At 40.0% G+C, this 26,119-nt stretch overlaps 1 protein-coding gene across 6 annotated transcripts in view; it reads right to left on the minus strand.

Annotated features, from left to right (window-relative positions):
- Positions 1 to 26,119, minus strand: part of DCAF5 (DDB1 and CUL4 associated factor 5) — a 102,376-nt gene that overhangs the window by 44,792 nt on the left and 31,465 nt on the right. For 4 of the 6 annotated variants that reach the window (XM_510028.8, XM_009428010.5, XM_009428011.5 and 1 more), the window contains exons 3-5: positions 23,504 to 23,540; positions 22,449 to 22,588; positions 20,676 to 20,805 (exon numbers count right to left, since the gene is read on the minus strand). In XM_510028.8, the coding sequence (XP_510028.4) occupies positions 20,676 to 20,805; positions 22,449 to 22,588; positions 23,504 to 23,540 (307 nt within the window). The remainder of the gene's footprint in view (positions 1 to 20,675; positions 20,806 to 22,448; positions 22,589 to 23,503; positions 23,541 to 26,119) is intronic. The other 2 variants (XM_009428009.5, XM_063793614.1) reach the window with 1 other exon arrangement.

The following is a 26,119-nucleotide window of genomic DNA, read 5'->3' on the forward strand; positions in this document are numbered from 1 at the left end:
GGGAACACAAGAGAAACAGGCCAAGGCTGTTTCCAGGGAAAGTGATTGAGCGTATCACTTCTAGCACAACATAGGGAATTGAAAAAGCTTCCAAGATCAGGCTCTGTGGACGTAGATTACTATAAATCCATGATTAACTAATCCATCTGATACACCTGGTGGTGCCAACAAGATTTTCCAAAGACCACTGGCATGAATTTCCTCACTGTTTCCACGTGAAAGCTCTATAAGACCGGTGGAATGCTTGGGGTCGAGGCACTACTATCCTAACTCACGGACATCAGAGCTGGTGTCGTATCCCAAGTAGAGAGAGAAAAGCAAGGTCCTTTCTATGGGAGAAAGTCTCTCCCCATCACAGTTTCTGATTTAAGGCAGGATGATCTATAAGGAATATGGGATGTTTTGTATTTCCTATAATACAACCCATAGAATATGACAAATCCTAGAAGATACTAGAACTAGGTAAAAAGTCAGCAAGTTCAGGGAGTCACAGTCCACACTGGTCGCATTCAAGTATGTTTAGAGTCCCAATAATCCATTAACCATTTATTTTATGTGAGTTGGAAGGGAGATGAAGAACCTGGGCTTTCTCTTTTGTTTTCCTAATGCACTCCTCAGTCCCAAGACTGAAACCTCCAGAGGGAACCAGAACTGTCGGACAACCAACCCAAGGAAGACACATTGCGATCTGTGAATGAACACATTTATTTTCCCCAGAACATGATTCACTGCCACATTTCTCTGGCTTGATATACAGATGAATTCAGTATACTTTTTGAATCTCCATAAATTTAAGTTTGACTGAAGTTGGCAGAAAGGCTTGACTAAATTTCTGTAAAGAAATCTTTATATAATCAAATGGCATATCCAGCCCTTTCATGAAGCACATATGGATGGCGGGCATTGCAGTGTTTCTAATCATTATCTTCCAGAACAGGAACATGCCCAGAGTGGATGTGTTCTAGAGCCCAGAACGCTTCAACTTTTTTGGCCCACAGGTTCCAAAAGCCCCACAGAACCAATCAAGATCTCAAAGCAAATTAAGAGGCAGTATAATAACAGATTTATTATCATGACTTTCCACAAAATAAGGGACTCAACATTTAGTCATTTGAGTTTATCGGATGGCCTGGCTTATTCAAAAACGCCCTCTACCCAAAAGCTGGTGAAATAACAATTTTCATAAATAGCCATTTAATCTTCACCTTACATAGTATCAGTCCTGACCTCACAGTGCATAAAACTGGGAAGAGTTCAATGAATAGTGGTTGGCAAGAAGGAAAAAAGCAAGGGGAAGGAGGGAGACTGAGATGGCAGTTGCTACAGCAACAGTAACAGTGCAGAAGGAGGGGGTGGGAGGATATGCAGGTAAACAGGCAGTCTCTGATGGCAAGACAAGAAGTTGGGGTGGATGCACTGAGTATTAGGTGACAAGGCCACAAAGCTAGAGGAATGCTGAAGAGGAAAGAAGAAAAGTCTGGAAAAAAATCCTAAGCAGAAGAGGGTTTGAAAAGAAAAATCATGATTTAGTACTTTCTAAAAAGAACTCTTATGCAAACAATTGAAAACAAGAGAAGAGAGAAAGGTCAAGGAAAGAATCCTTTCCTCCAACTGCTGACTGATGAGACACGATTACAGGAAAACAGCTTGTTTCATACAGGAGCCACTCATTGAGAACATGTCCAAAAACCAAAATCACCTCTAGTTGGCAATAATATGAATGCCTCAGAACAATAGCTTTAAAATTTTTTTATAGTAACCCTTCATAATTTTATACTGCATCCTCGTACACCCACATTAATTTAGCATAAATTCATTAAACAATAATTAGCACCTACTATATGCAATGTACTTTCTATTCTATATTTTTTATTTAAGAAATACTTGTGACCATCTAAATTGATTTCATCACCCACTGGATGATGATGATGATGATGATGATTATCTTTTTTTTTTTTTTTTGAGACAGGGTCTCACTTTGTCACCCAGGCTGGAGTGCAGTGGTGCAATCTTGGCCCACTGCAAGTTCCGCCTCCCAGGTTCAAGCAACTCTCCTGCCTCAGCCTCCCCAGCAGCTGGGATTACAGGCGGGCACCACTATGCCTGGCTAATTTTTGTATTTTTAGTAAAGACAGGGTTTTGCCATGTTGACCAGGCTGGTCTTGAACTCTACTGACCTCAAGTGATCTCCCCGCCTCAGCCTCCCAAAGTGCTGGGATTTCAGGCATGAGCCACCACGCCCGGCCACCCACTGGATTATTGAAAGAGCTTCCTAGCTTGTCTCTGCTTTCATTTTTGGCCCATGCTTCAGTTTATCCTTAACAAAGCAGCCAGAGGAGATGCTGAACCATGAATCTAATCCTATCATTCCTTTGCTGAAAACCCTCCAGCGGCTCCCCATTTCAACTAGAGTAAAAACCAAATTCCTTACAATGCCAGCAAGGCCCTAGACAATACCCCCTACCCTCATCCTTTATGTCTGTGACCCCACCTCCTAGGACTCTCTTCTTACCTTATTCAACTTCAACCACATGGTGCCTCTTCACTGCTCCTAGAACATGCCAGGCATGCTTCTGCTGCAGAGCCATAGTACTTACAGATCCTGCAGCCTAGAATGTTCCTCCCTAGGTCTGAGCATAGTTCATTCATTCAGTCTTTATTCAAATATCCTCCTCAATTAGGCCTTTCCTGACACCTTATGCAGAAATACAACTTCTCCAATGCTTCCTCCCTGGCCCACTTCATTTTCCTCTACTGCATCAATCACCATCTTACATACCATATATTTTTACATATTTATTTTGTTTCCTATTTGTCTTTTCCCACTAGATGATTAGCTTTTACATCTTTTCTTGGTGTATCCCATGCTTAAACGGTGCCAGACAATAATAGGCATTTGATAATCAGCTGTTGAATGAACAATCTAATAGATCATAAGCAGCAGTTTGGAAAACACTGACTTGGCCGGGCACGGCGGCTCACGCCTGTAATCCCAGCACTTTGGGAGGCCGAGACGGGCAGATCACGAGGTCAGGAGATCAAGACCATCCTTGCTAACATGGTGAAACTCTGTCTCTACTAAAAATACAAAAAAAAAAAAAAAAAAAAATAGCCGGGCGTAGTGGCAGGCACCTATAGTCCCAGCTACTCAGGAGGCTGAGGCAGGAGAATGGCATGAGGAGGCGGAGCTTGTAGTGAGCCGAGATCACACCACTGCACTCCAGCCTGGCCGAGTGAGCGAGACTCTGTCTCCAAAAAAAAAAGAAAAGAAAAAAAAGAAAAACACTGACTTAAAACGTTTTTAAAACAAAACTAACAGGCCTGGCGCAGTGGCTCACACCTGTAATCCCACCACTTTGGGAGGCCAAGGTGGGCAGATCACGAGGTCAAGAGATCGAGACCATCCTGGCCAACATGGTGAAACCCAGTCTCTACTAAAAATTTAAAAAATTAGCTGGGCATGGTGGTGCACACCTGTAGTATCAGCTACTTGGGAGGCTGAGGCAGAAGAATCGCTTGAACCTGGGAGGCGGAGGTTGCAGTGAGCTGAGATTGCACCACGGCACTCCAGCCTGGCAACAGAGTGGGACTCTGTCTCAACACACACACACACACACACACACACACAAACTAACAAAGCAAAAACAGGCTCCATCGAGATTCACATGGCTCTTAACATTTGTCTTGAGACCATGAAACCTGATCTCGAGGGGCAAGCAGCAGAACAGCATAAAATCAGATAAACAATAGTAAGCTTGGAGAGCATCTGAGTCAAAGTCCTCCTACATAGGTGCATAGGTGGAGATCTGTGGTCCACAGTGATTTGTCAATGACCATCCAGGTCTCTACATCTCATATGAAGCCATGACGCCACCATACATCCTTTAAGTGAGTTAAATTCATCCATGTGCTAATCATGTAAGGATCCAACAAGATAATTTAACAGGTAAGCAAGTATCTTAATTATATCTTAGACTTTAAAGCAAGTTCCTGGCTGGGCATGGTGGTTCATGCCTGTAATCCCAACACTTTGGGAGGCCCAAGCAAGAGAATTGCTTGAGCTTAGGGGTTTGAGGCCAGCCTGGGCAACAAAGTGAAACCCTGTCTCTACAAAAAAAAAATACAAAAATTAGCCGAGCATAGTGGCACATGCCTGTAGTCCCAGCTACTCAGAAGGCTGAGGTGGGAGGATCAACTGAGCCACTGCATTGCAGCCTGGGTGACAGAATAAGACACTGTCTCAAAGAATAAAATAACATTTAAAAAAAAAGTTCCTGATATTTGCAGAAAAGAAGTTCAAAAGGAAAATTATTTAAGCTTTAAAAGGAAGCCAATTACAAGTTAAAAGAAAGTAGATTCATCTACCATGTTTCAGAAAGTGACCAGTGAATTCAGCAGGTATTAAATACATGTCCTACCCAATTATGTTCAAAAATAGATAGTGATATACTATACATATTGATGGATATATGGATATCAATAGGAAGATACATTAACTAGACTATACAACATTTTTATTTTCCTTATAGCTTTCATTTTATTTTCCAAGTTTTTCTACAATGAATATAAACTTCTTCTATAATCAGAAAGAAATGTCTTCTCACATATACTCCCTCTTTTAAAAAGGGTCCATGGAAGAAAGCTTTGAGAAAAGTATGAGAATAGGGAATTTAGAGAGCCTCTTAATGGAAACTTCACATAATAAACTGACCCATAGGATTCTGGTACAAATGCTAAATTTGAAATCCAGTCATTATTTTAAATCCATATAATAACAGTCAAACAAAAATTTTCAAAGGACTCTGAAAATCTTAGTGTCCCTTACCATCCTTCTCAATGAGGGCAAATAATATCCCTCCTTTGGTAGATTTCTAGATACAAAACAAGTTTCCCTTGGTTAGCATTGGACATAGTCACCAAGTTAGGTCTGAAACTACACTCAGTTTTATTTCTTTCTACAGATCCACCATCCCACTTCCAAAGTAACCCTAAACAAATGGGAAAGTTAAGTGATCAGAATAGAAAACAGATTCAAAACACACAAGTATTTTATGCATAATCCAGAAACATTAGCAGTGTTCTTGGAAAGTCTTCTACATATGGGCAAATTCATGGGTAAAAGAAGCCAAGATTATTATTGAGAGTATACTAAGAAGTCCCTATCTAAAATATGTGACTCCCAACACATAAAACATAAGGTCAAACCTGGAATTACAAAATAGAAAGTTCAAACTACAAAGAATTCACTGAAGGGATTATATCAACATAGATACCCCTGAAGAAGCAACAAGTTCTTCAGTAAATTTAATTTCCAAAATGTTTTCATGTATATCATATCATCTAATCCTTACAATAATCCTATAAAATAGACAGTGTGGTTAACATCAACCTATGTTACACTGGAGGAGACCAAGGTCCTGAGTAATTATATGACTTGACCCTGACCACACAATCAAGCAGCCGAAATAGAAGCAAGTTTTTTCTGCTTCTTGGTTCAACAAGATTTCACAGAATATGCTGTGGAGATGGATTATTCCACCTATTAAAAAGAACAGCATCAGACTGCAATGCATCAGGGCCAGAAGGATTCATCTAAGTCATTCACTTCACACCCTTCCCTACAATTCAGTAATTCATTTATTCATGCATACTTTCATTTAAATATTTATTGAATACCTGCTGACTATCTTAGGCACTGTGCCACACACATGGATTCAAAGATGTTACCGTTTCCATGAACAGTGCTGTAGTAAGGGGAAGATGTGCCATGAGAGGACAGAGGAAGAATAACTGCCCTCTACTGGGGAGACAGGAGTGGGAGTAGTCACAAAAGACTTCCTGGAAGAAAAACCTAAGCTGACGCAACAGAGTCAAAGGTTGACTCAAATTCTTAACTGGCAAAAGAAGATAAATCTGGATATGTTAATACAGTCATGCATCGCTTAATGACAGGAATATGTTCTACGAAATGTGTTGTTAGGCAATTTTGTTGTGTAAACATTATAGAGAGTATTCACACAAACCTAGAAGGTATAGCCTACTACACACCCCAGCTATGTGGTATAACCTAGGCTACAAACCTGTACAGCATGTTACTATATGTTATTATATGGAACACCAAATGCCATAGGCAAATGTAACACAATGGGTAAGTATTTGTGTATCTAAACATTTAAAAGCCACAGTAAAAATACAGTATAAAAGATTTTAAAAAATGGTACACCTGTATAGGGTATCCACCATGAATAGAGCTTGCAGGACTGCAAGTTGCTCTGGGTGAGTCTGTGAGTGAGTGATGAATGAATGTGAAGGCCTAGGACATTACTGTACACTACCACCATAGACTATATAAATATTACACACTTAGGCTACGCTACATTTATTTAAAAATATTTTTCTTTCTGCAATAATTAACCTTAGTTTACTATAACTTTTTTTTTTTTTTTTTTTTTGAGACAAAGTCTCACTCTGTCACCCAGGCTGGAGTGCAGTGGTGTGATCTCGGTTCACTGTAACCTCCGCCTCCTGAGTTCAAGTGATTCTCTGCTTCAGCCTCCTGAGCAGCTGGGATTACAGGCACACGTCACCATGCCCGGCTAATTTTTGTATTTTTAGTAGAGATAGGGTTTCACCGTGTTGGCCAGGCTGGTCTCGAACTCCCGACCTCAAGTGATCCCTGCCTCAGCCTCCCAAAGTGCTAGGATTATGGGCATGAGCCACTGCGCCCGACCATTAGTTTACTATAACTTTTTTACTTTATAAACTTTTTTACTGTTTTAACTTTTTGACTCTTGTTATAATACTTAGCTTAAAACAGGCACATTGTGGAGCTGTACAAAAGCACTTTCCTTCTTTATATCCTTATTCTTTTTTTTTTTTTTTTACTTTTTAAACTTTTTATTTTGTTTTTTAAGACACACACACACACACACACGTATTAGCCTAGACCTACACAGGGTCAGGCTCATCAATATCACTATCTTCTACCTTCACATCTGTTCTACTAACATCTTCAGGGTCGATAATACACGTGGAACTATCATCTCTTATGATAATGCCTTCTTCTGGAATACCTCCTGAAGGACCTGCCTGAAGCTGCTTTACAGTAAACTTTTTTTAATAAGTAGGAATATACACTAAAATAACTATAAGAAATACAATACAGTAAACAGGTAAACCAGTAACACAGCTGTTTATTATCAAGTGTTACATACTGTACATCATCGTATGTACTACACTTTTATACGACTGGCAGCACAGTATGTTTTTTTACACCAGCGTCACCACAAACACATGAAGAATGTGTTGTGCTACATTATGACAGCTACATTACCAGGTGACAGGAATTTTTCAGCTCCATTATAATCTTATGGGACTTTTGTCATACATGTGGGTCCATTATTGACTGAAACATCATTATGCAGAACACATGTGTATATGGATAAATTCTCAACACATACCAATGAGTAAAAAGTCCAGTTGTAGAATGATTATATAGTAGCATATTATTTGTGTGAAAAACATAGAAGCATATGGAAATAATGCCATATATTTTTCTACGGGTACATGTATAAGCATATAAAAACCAAGAAGAAGTTCTGGAAGCATATATTATAAACTCATAATACTCACTACCCCCAGGAGAAAACATGAAGGACCAGGACTAGAAGAGGTAGTCAGAGGGGGCGTTAGCCTGTGGACAGTTTTAAAAGGAGAACATTACTACCTGTTACTTGTATTTCTTTTTCTTTTGAAATAATTATAGATTCAGAGCAAGACACAAGAAATGTACAAGAACGTCCTGTGCATCCTTTACCCAGCCTCTTTCAATGTTACCACCATCTTGCATAGCCATAGTACAATATCACAACCAGGAAAATTACATTGGCACAATCCACAGAATTTATTCAGATTTTATCAGCTATACATGCATTCATTTGTGTTAGGTGAATGTGATAACCACTATGCTATGGAAACTCGCTTGTATAGCTTGTATATGTACATCATGCATAGCTTCATGTAACAATCACTGCAATTAAGATATTTATCTGTACCATCACAAGACTCCCTCATGCAACTTGTCCTCTACTCTCATCTCTAACTCCTGGCAATCAATAATCTGTACTTATCTTGAGAATTATATCATTAATGAGGATTACATAAGTGGAATTATGCAGCATGTATTCTTTTGAGATTGGCTTTTTTTCAGTCAACAAAATTTCCTTAAAGTTCATCCAAGTTGTATCAACACAGTTAGTTCCTTTTCATCACTGAGTAGCAGTCTGTGATATGAATGTACCACATTCACCTAATGAAGGACATGTGAGTAGTTTCCAGCTTTTGGTTATAAGGAATAAAGCTGCTATGAACATTCATGTACAAGTTTCTGTATAGAAATACATTTCATCTCTCCTAGATATAGATCCAAGAATGAAATTGCTGGGTCATATGGTAAGCTCATCTTTAATATATAAAGGAACTACAAACTGTTTTCCAGAGTGGCTATACCATCATATATTCCCACCAGCAATATGTGAGTGACTGAGTTTCTCCACATCTTCACCAGCATGGCTTGTATTTTAAAAAGCTAAACTAAGAAGTCTGTCAAAGTATTTCAAAACAAACAGAGAGATAACTAGGCATTTTTAATTTCTTTATGGATACACACATCATCAATGAAATATTTTTGTACCCATTTAAAAAAATCAAACCTGAATTTGTTCAAGCTTCTAGATCTAATACCAATTTATGGGAAAAACCTGAGTCAGAGGAATATGCTAAATTACAGTAGAAGAATGCAATCAGCATAAACTAGAATATAAGAAATTCATAAGACAAATAATCCAGTTTCTTCAACACATAATTTGCAAGCAAAAGAAGTGAGAGATGGCCGGGTGGGGTGGCTCACGTCTGTAATCCCAGCACTTTGGGAGGCCGAGGTGGGTGGATCACTTGAGGCCAGGAATTCAAGACCAGCCTGGCCAACATGGTGAAACCCCATCTCTACTAAAAATACCAAAAATCAGCCGAGTGTAGCAGCAGGCGCCTGTAATCCCAGCTACTCAGGAGGCTGAGGCAGGAGAATCACTTGAACCCAGGAGGTGGAGGTTGCAGTGAGCCAAGATAGCGCCATTGCACTCCAGCCTGGGCAACGAGAGCAAAACTCTGTCTTTAAAAAAAAAAAAAAGTGAGAGACAGGGGTACCTACAAACTAAAAAGACTTAGAAGTCAAATCATCCAATTGCTTTGTAAGGATTTTGAGTCCTGCTTCACAAAAACCATTGTAACAACTAGATATGAGATGGTATTAAGGAATTATTGTTACTTTTTAGGTGGAATAATATTGTGGTTATGTTTCTTTTAAATTATCTTTTTATGGAAAGCAGTTTGGTAGTTCCTCAAAAAGTTTAATATAGGATCACCATATGATCCAGGAATTCCACTCCTAGGTGTAATATACCCAGAATAATTGAAAACAGGTTCTCAAAAAAAATTTGTTCACGAATGTTAATGATAGTATCATTCACAATAGCCAGAAGATGGGACAATCCAAACGGCTATCATTAGATGAATGGATAAACAAAATGTGTATATCCATATCTGTATACTGTATATATAATAGAATATTATTTAGCCATAAAAAGGAATGAGACACTAATACATGTGGATGAATCTCAAAAACATGATGCTAAGTGAAAGAAGCCAGACAGAAGGTCACATATCGTGATGGCCAATATTAGGTGTCAACTTGACTGGACTCAGGCATGCCTACATGGCTGCTGAAGCATTGTTGCTGTGTGTGTCTGTGAGGCTGTTTCCAGAGGAGACTGAGATGTGAGTCAGTGGGCAGGGAGAACATGACCCGCCTTTAATGTGGGCAGGCATTGTTCCAGTGTAACTAGAACAAAGCTAGCAGAAAAAGGGGGATATTCAGCTTGTTGATGTTCCTTGTTCTCTTTCCAAGCCTGATGCTTTGCTTCCTCTCCTCCTGCCCTTGGACATCAGACTGCAAGTTCTTCTGCCTTTGGACTCTGGGACTTGCACCAGTGGCCTCCTGGGGGCTCTTGGGCCTTTGGCATCAGACTGAAGCCTCTACTGTCGGCCTACCTGGTTTTGAGGCTTTCAGACTTGAACTGACCACTCTACTGGCTTTTCCCATTCTTCAGCTTGCACATAGCCTATCATTCACCTTTGTAATGGTATGAGCCAATTTTCCCTAATAAACTCTCTTTTATATATACATATATCCTATTGGTTCTGTTCCTCTGGAGAACCCTGAATAAATATACATAGTGTGAAATACCCAGAATAGGTAAATATTATTTTTACTATTCTGCTTTTATCTGTTTTTTGTTTTGTGTTTGCTTTTTTTGAGACGGAGTTTCGCTTTTTTTGCCCAGGATGGAGTGCAATGGTTGCGATCTCAGCTCACTGCAACCTCTGCCTCCCGGGTTCAAGCAATTTTCCTGCCTCAGCCCCCCGAGTAGCTGGAATTACAGGGGCCCACCACCACGCCCGGCTAATTTTGTATTTTTAGTAGAGACAGGGTTTCACTATGTTGGCCAGGCTGGTCTCAAACTCCTGACCTCAGGTGATCCACCCTCCTTGGCCTCCCAAAGTGCTGGGATTACAGGCATGAGCCACCGTGCCCACCTTAACTGTTTTTTAAATTTTTATTTATTTTTAGTGATAGGGTCTCATTCTGTCACACAGGATGGAGTGCAGTGGTGCAATCATGGCTCACTGCAGCCTCAACCTACTGGGCTCAAGCGATCCTCCTGCCTCAGCCTCTCCAGTATCTAGGACTGCAGACTCTGCCACTACCCCACCTGGCTAATTTTTAAAAGAATACTTTTGTAGAGATAGGGTGTATGTTGCCCAGGCATGTCTTGAACTCCTAGCCTCAAGCAATCCCCTTGCCTGGGGCTCCCAAAGTGCTAGGATTACAGGCGTGAGCCACTGCACCCAGCCTACTTTTACACATATTTGAAAAAAAGTCTTACCATAAAAATTTTTAAGAAGAAAAAGTCAACATTTGATTTTAAAATAAGAAAGCTGGCTGGGCGCGGTGGCTCATGCCTATAATCCCAGCACATTGGGAGGCTGAGATGAGTGGATCACTTGAAGTCAGGAGTTCAAGACCAACCTGGCCAACATGGTGAAACCCCATCTCTATTAAAAATACAAAAAAATTAGCCGGGCATGGTGGCACATGCCTGCAGTCCCAGCTACTCGGGAGGCTGAGGCAGGAGAATCGCCTGAACCCAAGAGGTGGAAGCTGCAGTGAGCCGAGACTGTGCCACTGCATTCCAGCCTGGGTAACAGAGCAATTCTTTGTCTCAAAAAATAAATAAATAAATAAATAAATAATTAAAAAATAAAATAAGAAAGTCCATTTGATTTAGGTTTTGATATTATCTACTTCTGAATAACTGGACTTGGGGAATACGAAAGGAAGAATATGAAATGATACTTGTTTGCAGAGCTCCCCTCCATTTACCAGGCATTCCCCAGATGCTCTGGTCTGAAGCGACGTCTCTTGTCATAAAAGACATTTGTGTCTGGTGAGAAGGAATGGACGCAAGAAATCTCTGGCCTAAACCCCAAAGACCCTGGGTCTGAGTGAACTTGAGCAAATTCAACATGGACCTCTCTGATTAACCACAGCTTCCATCTTGTAAGACCAACAAAATTGCTAAATCACCTTGGGTATTTGCTAAATAATGGCAGAATCAAAGGTCCCACCCCAAACCAACAACTCAATCTCTAGGTATGGTGTCCAGGAAGGAGTGCTTCGACAAGCTCCTCAGGTGATTCTGATGCCCCTTAAAGTTTGAGAATCACTGGGTTAGGAAACCAGTGACCTGGTGTCCTCCAGTGGGCAAAACTGATTCTACACCTCCACCTTGTGGCTTAAAAGCTACAAAGCAACTTCACCAGAATACCTGGCTCTCTGCCACATAACTAATTGACGGTGGCATTCAAAGCCCAGCAAGAAACCTTACACCTCCTCTAAGGATTTATTCCTGAGATACAACATTTGGATTCATGTCATTATACTCAGGGATTAACAGGTCCATAAACATTATAGAAAGTTAGCTTTGAAAGTATTTTCTAAAAGTTAGCTTTGACTATTTTGCGATGAGTATAACACTATATATTCATTCAATATTTACTAAGTTTCCATAATATTCCAAGCACTGTGCTAGGCACTAGAGATTAAAGATGAATAAAACACGCACCTGCCCTTAAAAATTCATAGAAAAACACAAGTAATAATACATATTAGGACAAATGCCTCCTTTCTGTGAAGCAGCTCCTGGGCACTGGGAAGGAAATCAAAGGCAAATACTGGCCTACCGGGAGACAAGACATAGCATATGAATAACTAATGATGGCAAAAGCAGCAACTGAAATGTGCAACATGAATGCCACAGATCATAAGTACTTTACAGAGATTCTGAATGGAGAGATCCTTTCCTCTAGAAGTTAGGGACAGCTGCATTCATTCAACATACACTCTGTGCCAAAATAGTGCCAGGTGCTGGGGGACATGGTGAGTAAAAGCATGTTTAAGAGTATGTAACAGAGAGATCTAGCAAGGAAGTTTTCCCTGATGGATTACCATTTGATCTTGGTAACTATGACGTGAACACGTAAAGAAAAATCAAGAAAACAGGAGAAAGCATCCTCTATGTGTATGTGTTTTGGGGGGTGGTGCAAAGGGAGAAGAGACGCAAGCTAAGGAGCCAGTGCAGTCAGAACCTTATGGAGAGACGGAAATGGGTATGAAATGGGGTAGGGATTTAAGGAATGAAAAGAATGGCCAAGCACTAACACAGAGCAAAGATGTTTATGGCAGAGGGAGGGAGAGGCAGAAGAGGCAAATGGACTTTGAGATTTCAGCCAGGATGATTATAAGACAGACGATGACATTAATAAAAAAACAAAGAAGTTTAAGAAAGGAATACAGTGCTTGGGAGAAAGCAAGCTTTTTATTAAGGAGTTCAGAGGACAGAACACTTGCATGAGTACTGTAAACCTATGTATGGTAAAGATGGGTGAGTAGAAGACAGAAAGAAGGGAGTAGCTTAATAACCAGAAGGCATGCCCCCGACTAAAGCTAATCATTGTGACGAGCAAAATCCCAGTTATCTTCAGCTTTTCTGTTGCAGTTTTCTATAATACCACCAAAATTTCTAGGTCCACCTGACTCTTCTCGTTCTCTCTTTTGTCCCTTTAAGGCAGCTCTGTAAAGAGCCAGGGTTATTGCCACAGCCACTGGAATCGTAGGGGAGAAGATAAATACCCACTTGAAGACAACAGTGGCCTTGGATTCTTTTTTTAAATTTTAAGATACAACATAATACAGGCCAGGCGCGGTGGCTCACACCTGTAATCCCAGCACTTTGGGAGGCCAAGGCGGGTGGATCATGAGGTCAGGAGATCGAGACCATCCTGGCTAACAAGGTGAAACCCCATATCTACTAAACATACAAAAAGAAATTAGCCGGGCGTGGTGGCGGGCGCCTGTAGTCCCAACTACTCAGAAGGCTGAGTCAGGAGAATGGTGTGAACCCGGGAGGCGGAGCTTGCAGTGAGTTGAGATCGCGCCACTCTAGCCTGGGAGACAGAGCAAAACTCTGTCTCAAAAGAAAAAAAAAAAAAGATACAACATAATATGGTAACATGCACTAATTCTAAGGGCATTACTCAATAAAAATTTATACAGGTGTACAACCATGAAATTGCCACCCAGATCAAGATATAGAACCCCAGAAGTTTCCCTCATGCCTTCCTTAGTCAATACCTTACCCAGAGGTAACCACTATTCTGACTTCCATAACTTGCCTGTTCTTGAGCATCATGCAAATGGAATCACACAGTAGAGATTCTTTTGTATTTGAATTCTTTTATTCAATATTATGACCGTGAGATTCATCCATGTCAATGTGTATATTTATAGTTTGTTGTTTATTTAAGTTTGTGTAATATTCTATTGTATGGCTATTCCACAGTTTATTTATCCATTTTCCATTTTCTTTTGATGGATATTTAGGTTGTTCCTAGCTTGTGGCTATTATAAATAAAGCAGCTGTAAACGTTCTTGTACATGTCTTTGGTGGAAATAGGTACTCATTTCTCTTAGATATACTTAAGAGTGAGATTGCTGGGTCATGGAGTTATGGTGTTTAGCTTTAGTAGATACTGACAAATAGATTTCCCTAATGGTTGTACCAATTTGTACTCACCTAAAATGTATGAGTGTTTCAGTTGGTCCATACCCTTGTTAACACCTGATACTATAAGTCTTTTTAATTTTAAACACTCTAGGTGTATACTGACACTCATTGTGGTTTTAATTTGCACTGCTCTCATGAGTGATAAAGTTCAGTACTTTTCAAATGCTTATTGGTTATTTGGATATTTTCTTTGGTAAAGTACCTGTTCAACTGCTCATTTTTTAAATTGATTTTTTGTTTTTTACTTACTGATTTGTACTTCTTTATAAATTCTAGATATTCTTAATGTATGTATTATGCTTTTTTTTTTCTGATCTGTTCTTGGCTCATCTTTTCACTTACTTTTTTTTTTTTTTTTTTTTTTTTTGAGACAGAGTCTCACTCCGTCACCAGGCTAGAGTGCAGTGGTGCAATCTCGGCTCACTGCAACCTCCACCTCCTGGGTTCAAGCCTCCTGCCTCAGCCTCCCGAGTAGCTGGGATTACAGGCACACAACACCACGCCCCACTAATTTTCCTATTTTTTTTTTAGTAGAGACGGGGTTTCACCATGTTGGCCAGGCTGGTCTCAAACTCCTGACCTCGTGATCCAACTGCCTCGGCCTCCCACAGTGCTGGGATTACAGGCGTGAGCCACTGCGTCCAGTCCTTTTCACTTACTTAATGGTGTCTTTGGCCAGGCGTGGTGGCTCACATCTGTAATCCTAGCACTTTGGTAGGATGAGACAGGAGGACTGTTTGCACCCAGGAGATCGAGACCAGCCTGGGTAACACAAAGAGACGCTGTCTCTAACAAAAACATTTAAAAATTAGCCAGGCATGATAGCATGAGCCTGTGGTCTCAGCTACTTGGGAAGCTGAAGTGGGAGGACTGCTTGAGCCTTGGAGGTCAAGGCTGCAGTAGCCATGATCATGCCACTGCACTCCAGCCTGGGCAACAGACCAAGACCCTGTCTCAAAAAAAAAAAAAAAAAAAAAAAAAGTGGTGTCTGCTGAGTAAAAGTTCTTAATTTTAATGAAATCCAATGTGTCAATTTTTTCTTTGATGTATAGTGTTTCTGAGGTTTTGTTTAAGAAATTTAAGAAATCTTTGTCTACCCTGATGGCCTTGCATTCTGAAAGGAAAGAGGCTAATTCAGGGCAGCCTCATTCATTAAAGTTTCAACAAACATCAGAGCATGAGTGCCTTTTCCAGCCTTTGACATTAAGCCCCTGGGCTTTATTTTCCTATAATGGTATGAGCAACCCTCAAATGCAATGTGGCAGAGATTGTCTGGCTTGTTCAGAAGCAGAGTTTCATTTAATCTGGTCTCTATAGAAGTAGGATTGGCCCAGGCCCCAAAAAACAGACAGTTAACTGAGAGGTCCCCAAACCCAGAGAGAACCTAAGAGCAATTTCCCGATAGTAGGAACTTGCTCTCATTGCCCATTTTCAGATGTGTCATTTACACGACAAGTGTCTTATAAGGTAAGTCTTTATAGGGATTCTCGGCTTGCCCCAGTTTTATTATTGAGTGGGGAAAAAACCACTCTCTTTATTATCCTTGTCAAAGCAAGACACTGTTATCTGTCATAGAACTAACAGTTCCTGACAGAAAATAAAGAGATTGGAAGGGAGAGAGGTAGTGAGTAAGCAGACAGCTAAAACCGGCAATGAAAAGGATGAGACAAGTAGAGTGAGAGCAGGGGAAACTTTTGCTTTTCCTGAATTCTCTAGACATTAGAGGATCTCAGTTCTGAAAAGTGTTCAGAGGGCACTGCAACAGCCCAAGATAGATATAACTGGGACACTGGCAGTGAGAAAGGAGGTTACCTGTGAAAACAGCAGAAATCATCTAAATGAAATAAATGAAACCTTGTCAGAACATGCAATGTACACTTTTAAGTGTGAAATTTTTTTTATCCAGTCACCTACACTCAAGCCTCTCCTCCCCAGTGACCACTCATCACCACTAAAATCCCTAAAGTAGAACTTTCCAACTCCAGTGTCTACAGGGTCAGGCAAGTAATGTAAATGAGGGATACATCTGTATTAAGACATCAAGAAGTGGTGGGACCCTTAACTAACATCATAAAGGTTTTGGCTGACTATTGCCGTATGAGAATAAAGGTCCGACAATATCAGATCTTTTGTCTTTTTCAAGAGATGTAAGAAACTGCAATTTTACTTTGTAATTTTTCAAACTCTAGTATATCAGGTAGACCAAAATATCTCTGTGGGTTGAATTTGGTCTATAGGCAGCTAGTTTACAACCTCTGTTCTAAAGTGTTGCAGCAAAATAAATAGTATATGATTTCCAGGGTTATAAAAGGTAAGAAGTTTGAACAGGTTCTAGGCCATGAGACAGTGAAAAAGGGTTTAACTTTCAGGGACAGGAAGTCTAAAGGACTCAGAGTATGACAGGTCCATATTGGAAAAATTTGAGAGGAATTCTGAAAAAGTCCTATTGTAAGGAGGCACAGATGAAAGAAAACTAGAATGTATAGGGACCCTATTTGATTTAGTAAGAGAGGGAACTGGGTGTGGTGGCTCATGCCTATAATTCCATCTACTCGGGAGGCTGAGGCCTAGGCAACATAGTGAGATCCTGTCTCTAAAAATAAAAACTAAAAAAAAGAAAAAAACAGGGGAAAGGGGAAGGATGATATATATGTATACTCTCACACACACACACACACACACACACAAATAACACACAAGTTATTTCACCTCTCTGTGCCTTGATTTTCTTAAAATAAGAATAATAGAAGCTACCTCATAGGGTTATCATAAGGATTAAATGAGGTAATTATTCATATGATGGTCAATACTCCGATGGCAAGTAATGCTTAATAAATGTTAGTTATTATTTATTATTATGAGACACTGAGAGGTGAAGTAACTTATTCAAGATCACATGCCTATTAAGGTGTACTACCTGGATCTGTAACCAAGAAGTATGGCTTCAGAGCCTATACTTCCACACTAAACCATCAAGCTCTTCTTCCTCCCCTTACCTCACTGGGCTAGTTTCTTATTCTTAATCTGTACAATGAGGAAGTCTGATCATATTATAATTCACGTCTTCTTTAGAGCTGACATTTTTTTTTTCTGCCAGCCAGCCCTCTAATCAGCTTATTTCAGGGCAGCAGTGGGACAAAAGTGACTCTCCTCCTATACCTTCAGGCTACCAAGTGGAGAGGTATAGTGTAGGCTTGGGGTAAGACAGGGAAATCATTCAAGCATTGACTAATACATAGGTTAAGCCAGGAAGGAGAAGGTGTTCAGGGTGAGACCTTCATCACTGCTCCAAGGAGATTATCTGTTTCTAGGACAGCAGGCCCTGAATTCACCCACATGCCTGTGCAATTACAAGCTAGAAGTCATTTAAAAACCTGATAAGGAACCACAACAGGTTTAAAACCTAGGGTAATCAGAACACCAAGCAACTCTTATCCTTTTGGAGTCAAGGGTCTCTATGAGAACTTGGTAAAAACTTTCTACCATCCCTAGAAAAAATATGACATGTGTTCACTCAGATACACAAGCCATACAATTTTACCTGCAGTTATAGGGGATTCACAAATTCCTTAAAATCTCTCCCTACACTTGAAGTATCCCTGAAAAAGTTCTATCGTGTTCCAGGCTTGTCCTCCCAACAAATTTAGAGTTGCCCCCAAAATCTAGGTTGGGGTTTCTAGGCAGCTGTGCTCAAGAGACAAATTATCTATTGCAACTCAGCATAACTAATCCTACATGGAAAAGAAAAAGGGTGGTCTCTTCCCCCAAACCAACTTGTACTGAGGGAATTCTAACAGAAAAGATCTGTAATTTCATCCCCAAACTCCAGTGGATGCTAAGTTAAGAAGAGTTCCAAGGATATTTCATCCCCCTTTTCTGCCTGACACCCATAAAACCTTGTAGAACCTTAGAAGAGTTGAAATAAATGCAAAAACATCCTAGTCCCCATGGCACTATGCTCCTTCTTTTATTCCAAAAAGAAATTAGTCATGATTGTCAATTAGCCTTACTGGGCAACTTTTCTCCTATATGGGCTCTGAAAACCGTAGGTTATCAAAGAAACTATAAAACCTTACCCATAATTGAAGAAGAACTCAAAACAAGATATCATTTTTCCCCCATAATACTAGCAATAGTTCAAGTGTTGGTGAAGGTCTGGAGACACATGCAATCTTATACACAGTTGGTAGATTTGTAAGTTAGTACAGCCTTTGGTGGTGGGGCTACAATTTGACAGTTTTTATCAAAAATTTAAAAACATGCATCCTTTGATGTAGCAAAGTCCGTACAGATATTTTTGCAAAAGTAGGCCTGGTTATAAAGATAGATTTATAACCAGGTTAAATGTAACATTGTTTATAATGACCAAAAACTGGAAACAAGAAGCCCTGGTTGTTGGGTACATCATATAAATTGAATGCCACATGGTCATTAAAAGAAAGGGCTAGATCTGTTAGTGTTGGTATGAAAAAAGGCTCCAAAACATACTGTTAATTTAAAAAAGAAATCGAGAACAGTGAGTATTACTACGTGCTTCCTTCTGTCTCAATTTTTTTAAAGGATGCATATGCATAGTGGTATATACATTACATTAAGTTCTGGAAAGATAAGAAACTGTTCACTGTAATTACCTCTGGAGTGACTACAGACACTAGAAAGAAGCAGAACTGTACTGATAGACAAACATTTTAAAAACATACAAGTAACAGAGATAATCTGGAGATGGAACTTGTTTTTTTGTTTTTATTTTTTTCTGCATAAAACCCCCAAACCAATAAATGTCACTGTAAAAATACAATAATCATCATCACTTTCAATTCTTTTAACAAGAAAGAAACTATATTTATTAGTGAGGAGACAAGTGGAAAGTGGGGGAGGGCCCATATAATGCACGGTAAGAAACTGGTGGAAGAGAATGGGAGAGAATTGGGAGAATTAAAATATCCACACTCCCCTCCTCTCTCAAGACACTGCAGACACCATGAATTACTCAAGCTTTCCACTGGAGATAAACAGCTCAGTGCCCCACTCCAGTTGCCAGCTATTCATTGCAATTATAAGTAGGAGAGATAGTAGGTTGAGAGAAGGCTGGTGCAGTTTGTCCAAATCCTGCCTTTTGTAATATGGATGAGGCAGAACAGTTGTTCCTAAAGAGCCTGAAGTAGCAGAGAACACTGCAGATGAACACAATTGTCTTCTTGGCAGACAGCAAGCCTCCTAAAGTTCATAGTGCAAAGGCACATCAGGGGTCTTGCCACTACACACATTTCAATAGACTGTAAAAGCAAGAGCCAGGTGCCTATGCAACAGAGGGGGCAGGAGAAATCTCTGCTGCCCTGAGGAAGCTTAGGGAGCCCTGCTCAATGACAGGGACACCCCTCTGGGCTACACCGATCTGCTACAATAGTTCCAACCATCTCTTACTGCCCCATGGAGAGAATCACCTAGGAGTAAAAATCATCAAGGAAGATAATCTTCTGTACTTAACTACTCCTTTCATCTGAGGCCCGTGAAATAAATTATAACATCACTTAGTTTCCATGATATTCTTCTGCAACACTGCTTTACGAAGTGGGAAATTACATCTATGCAGAATTTCCAGAGGAGCTAGCTAGCAATACACGGAAGTTTTTTAATACAGCATGGCCAACTTTATGTACAGGTGCCATAAAAAGTAGTCCCTCCCCCATGGGACTTAAGGAACATAAAAGAGCCTGCTACTCACCCCCATTCCCACATCCTTTAATGATGCCTGAGATTCCCCCATTAGTGATTCATGCCATCATTCAGGTTTGTCTTAAGTATGCTCTTTTCATAGTGCCATGTGGAGAAACACATGAGGTCCTGAACACCACAGTGCAATGGCTCTTAACCTTTTGTTGTTGTCACTATAAAGGTCATTAGTCCTTTTGATAAACAGAAAATGCACTTATTTGAATATACAATATATAATTTTCATATAATTTTGGCAGTTCAGTATTTTTTAAGCCCTCTTAGGGATCCCCTCCAACCTAGGCTTAAGAACCCCTGGCTCAGCAGCAACAAGTTTGGCAAATCTCCACCTCCACCTCCTCCACCTCCTCCCCTCCACCCACCCCACACCAAGAGCTCCTATGCATCTGGGGAACCCTGGGTCTGAAGAGAGAAGGCAATACTAAAGGGATGCTCTGACTACTTCAGATAATTACCTAAAACTCACCCTGTCTACAGTCCAGATTACTGTTTATGATTCCTCCTCAGCAAGGAGTACGGATTTGTCGCTGTCTATTCCTTGGAAACAAGCTCTCCTGGCTTGAGAGACACTATATATCTTAAGAAATGCCCAGCAGAGATAACTGCCAAAGAGGTCCTTACAACACTTACTGGCTGGTCACATTACCTGAGAAATGAGGCAGGGGAAAGTTTTAACACCTATGAATAAAGGCGGCTCACCTCTGAGGTTTTCGAATGTCCCAGAGTCCCACTCCTTCCTTTGAATTGGCTGTGGCCAACAACCTGGGCTCCACAGGGTTAAACATGACACTATGAAAGGCTGATGGATAGTTTGCCAGGCAGAAGGGTTCTGTGGAAAGAAAAATTATAATCAGTTCACTCCAGGTACCTGTGGGCCACTGGCAGGCAGATAATCAGGAATGTGAATACAGGTCGGAGCACTCTTTAATAACCACTCCAACGGCCTGGAGCCCCAAAACAGCACATAATCCCACCAGTCACCTCTACTTACAAGGTCCCCATGGGTCCTATACATAGCAAGGTAAACACATTTAACCACATTTTAAGCTATAACACCCAGAAATATATATAGCAGCTATCAGATCTTGAGACAAAACAGAAACAGCCACTAAAAATGGGAAAATAAGCCATTTTACAGTAAGTAAAACTGAATTCCACATGAGCTGAAAAAATTCACAACCAATTACTGGTAGGATTATTATGCTTTTAATCCAATTGTATTAGTTTTAGAGAAGTTTTTAAACCATGCACAGATTTGATGAAGATTAAAAAAAACAATGACAAAACTAAGACGTGGTGAAACACAATGGTGTGGTTTTTCTCTTCTGGTTCACAATGCTCCCTAACATCTAGCCAGGCTGTAATCAACTTCACCTAGAAACCCTGCAACATTTTACAAAAATTAGCAGGTTCCAAGTGAGGAAGAAATCACTTAGTTACCTAGCAGGATATACTCCTATGGGAGCTGTTAGAGTAATACAAAGAAAGCACTTCTCAGTCTATGACCGCCATATGCAGTATTTCACAGGTCTCTGAGCAGGTAAAGCACTCAGTCATCTCTGCCATCAGGCAGTTCAGACGAAGGAGAATTTCACTTACCAAGCCCACAGTGACTCGACCACAGCTGCTACTTCGTGCTACCTTACCTGCCTAACCCTAAAAACAAGCTTCTCTTATAGCCTGAACCTAAACAATGAGCACAGCCCAGAATGTAAAATGTTTAGAACATAGAAAAGTTAAAAGACCCAGATCCTGCCAGACAAAGCAGGCAGGATAGTAAATTTAGGTATACAGCTGTGATCATTACAATCTGCACTAAAGGCCACAGTGGGTATGGCAGTGGCACTAAGGCTGGTACTAGAGGAAGGGGCCTTTTGAAGACAGGTAGAATTACAGAAATCTCTCTGTAGGAAATGAGCTGAGAAGATGCATTTCCTGAAGAACTTCAGAGAAAGTCAACAAAGCAACTTCTTCATTTCACACATCAGAGAGTCAAAGGGCACATTCAGGAGGCACTCACACAGACAATCTCCTTTAAACAGAGTTTATTTGCCATCATTTTAAGATCCTATACACAGGTAATTTGAGATTCGGTGGTTCTTTCAACAAAATAACAAGCCTGAAACTAGGATGCAGGAAAGTGCATAACGCCCCCATTCTCTGTAAATAATCAAGAATAGTTACATGTCAGCACCACAACTTCTGCTCCTTGGGGCACTAAACACCAAAGTACAAGGGTTTGTGGAGAGTCACAGGAGGGTGGAGAAGGACTGGCAAAGGTGCCTCACTCCTGAGTATTTAGGTGGAGGATAAGGCCTCCAAAGACCTCTTATGCCCCCATGTGAGTGTTTCACATTTCCTTTCCCTTGACATCACTCGCACATAGATACTGAGGTAATAAATTGGATCTTCAATGAATCTGACATCAAACTGTTCAACACAGTCGAACAGTCTTTTGCACAGTGAGCCTACCTCCATGGGGGGATTCCCGGATGTCCCAAATGAGAACCCGGCCATCATCTGAGGAACTGGCAAAAATGTTGTCATTCACTGGGCTCACAGACAAGCCATATACTGCATCTTCATGAGCAAACACGTCCAATGTCTCACTGCTGGGAGATAAGAGAGCAAGACAGAGGCACACACATACACACAAGCATAGTGCAGAGTCCCAGCACTTTGGTACCGAGGGTGCCATCTTTTCCATTTCTAGAAGAAAGTCAACCTAGCTAAACCCAAAAAATATTATATTTCCTGAAAGGTAGGTAGTCAACTTTCAGGTTAAAAAAAAGGTACTATTAAGGAGTCTTTTTAGAGATTTTATAATTTTTGTGCTAAATAAGCATATTTAAAAGTGACTCAGTAGCTGAGTTTTGTATTTTCATTTATTACAGAATGCATCTGCTTGTGTACAGATTTGGGGGTCGTACTTGATTTTCAAAAAGCAAGGGAAAGCTTTAAAGCAGCCAAGTCTGATGCCTACAGGATGGGAGAGGGGTCTCCTAACAATCTGGCATGGTGATGAAGAGCATGGCTCTGAGGCCAGATAGCCTAAGTTCAGGTTTTAGTACCACCTGACCTTCTGTTATCTAACATGTCTGTGACTCCGTTTCCTGATCTAGAACGGAGATGACAATAGTATCTCCTCAGAAAATGAGTGTGAGGATTAAATGAATGAATATGTACATAGCATTTACAATGGTGTCTGGCACATAGTAAGAACTCAATCAATATTAGCTATTACTGTTCTTAAATATTATGGTTCCTTCTCTTCTAAACTCTTGTTTTAAATTTTCACCTAAAAAGTACACTCTCATACCAACTTTCAAAACTTTCAAATCCGTTTTTCCTTTTTAAATCAAAACTTTATTTATTTCAAATTATTGTAGGAATTTTTTTAGAAAAGAACAGCTGGTTTCATGTTGTTTTTTTCAAAAAACAAAAACTATTTTAGTCTAAAGAGATATTTGCCTCTTCATATATGAAAAACAAAGTCAATCACCTTCACACACCACCAATCTATTTACCTTTCAACATCATGGAGGATAACTTGCTCATCATTGCCTGCAAAAGAAAAAAGCAGACATCTGATCATTCGTGCAAGGTGGTCCCTGTCCACATTACAATTTAGTATTTTTAAGTTTTCAGGGAAAAAATATGAACAAAGCCAATGCTAATACAAATTAGAAGTGTTAACTGGAAAAAAGATTTATAGAAATAATTTAAGAAGGATAGGACATTCTTACAGAGAATTTTTAAAAAATAATGGCATCCAAGTATAACATAGTAACAGTTCCCAATGTGTATTATCCAGTGGATGATGTAAAAAAAAAAAAACAACTGTGGCTACAACCTGGGCAACATAGTTAGACTCCATCTCTATGAAAATAAAAATAAAAAAATTAGCCAAGTGGTGGCACACCCTTGAAGTCCCAGCTATTAAGGAGGCTGAGGTGGAAGAATCGCTTGAGGTCAGGAGTTCAAGGCTGCAGTGAGCTATGATTGCACTCCAGCCTGGGCAGGCAACAGAGAGAGACTGTCTCAAAAAAAAAAAAGTGGGGGGGAAACAACACAAAACAAAACTGTGGCCATCAAGAAAAACACTAAATGATCATTGACAAATCAATTCACTAGCTTTATTTTTTTTCTTTTTCAGCAGAATACTCATGATCATGAGACCTGCAATAAAATCTTTAACATTTCTATGACCTAACTTTTTAACCTACAGAATAGGGATAATAACATCATAGAGTAACTGTAAGCATAAGAGTACATCTGTAAAAGCATTCAGAATAGGGCTGATCACTTAATAAGCCCCCAATAAATGTTTGTTAATATTTCTATCCTCATGGTCTTTTAAAAATGTTTCTTTCTTTCTTTCTTTTGAGACAGGATCTTGCTCTGTTTGTCTTTTAAAAATTTTTCTTCTTTCTTTCGAGACAGGATCCTGCTCTGTTGCCCAGGCTGGAGTGCAGTGCTGCAATCATGGTTCACTACAGTCTTGACCTCCTGTGCTCAAGCAATCTTCCCACCTCTGCCTCTCTAGTAGCTGGAACTACAAGCACGTGTCACTATGCCTGGCTAATTAAAAAAAAATTTTTTTTTGTAGAGATCTAACATGTTGGGGTCTAACTATGTTGCCCAGGCTGGTCTCAAACTCCTGGGCTCAAGCAATCCTCCTGCCTTGGCCTCTCAAAGTGCTGGGATTATTACAAGTGTGAGCCACCATGCCCAGCCTCATCATCTTTTATAGCATGAAAATTTGATGACTGTGATTCCAAATGATGTGAAAGTTTTAATCTTGTATTTCTCCTTATTCTATCAAAGGATATAAATTATATTCATGATATGTGTAGTCCTGCCTTCAAATGGTTTGTATAGCAAAAAAATTAAAACCTGAATATAAGAAGACAAAACATGAGAAAAGTCCCACTCTATGCTAAAATGCACAACCAACAGTCACTTAAATAGAAAGCAAAAGTAGCAGTAAAGATATGGCCCAGGGCATCTTAAAACAAAGACCTGGCTGTAAATTCTACTGTAGGTACAAACCAATGAAATCAGTAAACCCATACTAATGCCTTCTAGGTATCAGGTACAGTGCTAGGTCTTGGGTATATAAAAAGAATAAGATTCTACTCTGTCCTTGAGAACTCCAATTGGACTTGAGAACAGTCCAACTGGACAAACAACTAACAGCAACAAGAGGGTTTGCCTTGCAGCAATATGATCTAGCTATGGGGTCAATTATTTCCTTCATAAGCAGGGTCAAAGTACCTGGAGAAGGAGACCTTTGAAGAGAAACTCAAATAACTCAAAACTCTTACCAATGAAAGGCTTAGGGGAATTGGTGGGGACTGGACAATTAAGGTGGAAGAACACCATGAACAAAAGGCACAAGGGCAAAATAGTACCATGCAGTGCATTCTTAAAATGACAAATAGTTTGGTGGGCTACAGTGTATAACTCAGGGAAGGGAGGTCAGGCCAGACAGATAGATTGGGGTTTAGACTTCATTCTTCAGGCACTGTAGGCTCAATGGTTCACATGGTCCAGTCTTTATTTTTAAAAGTAAACTTGTGTATGCAATGAATTCAAAGGAGAATTAGAGAGTGGTAACAGAAATCACAGAAGGCCATTGCAAAAATCCAGGCCAAACTAACAGATGAGTATGAGAGGCTTTCAAGATAGACCTGACAGGACTTGGTGACAGACTAGATGTGTAAATGTAAGAAAGGCAGGTTTGAGGATGACTCCAAGATCATAGGTAGAATGAACCATGTGAAACTGCTACTTTTTAAAGTTGAAAATGGTTAATTGTCAGCAATTTCTTAAAGTTAAACCTAATAGCTTATATAATTGGGTGAATGGTCGTAACTGAGAAAGAAAATCCAGCAGACAAGAAGAAATTTTCACTCAGGGGAGGACTAATGATCTTGGTTTTAGATCTATTGTATTTAAGTTGCTTTTGGAACACAGGTAGATATCCAGTGGGAAAATCTGCAGCTCAGAAAAGAGGTCAGAGCTAGAAATGTGGGGTCAGAAGGAGTATGGTTGATGGAAGCCATCACCAAGAGGTTGGTGTGAGCACCAGCCATTCCAATTGTACCCTAACACAACACTTTTCAAACAGGAGCCATCTG

Source organism: Pan troglodytes, chromosome 15 (genome assembly GCF_028858775.2).
Source record: "Pan troglodytes isolate AG18354 chromosome 15, NHGRI_mPanTro3-v2.0_pri, whole genome shotgun sequence".
In the NCBI taxonomy this organism is placed as follows: domain Eukaryota; kingdom Metazoa; phylum Chordata; class Mammalia; order Primates; family Hominidae; genus Pan; species Pan troglodytes.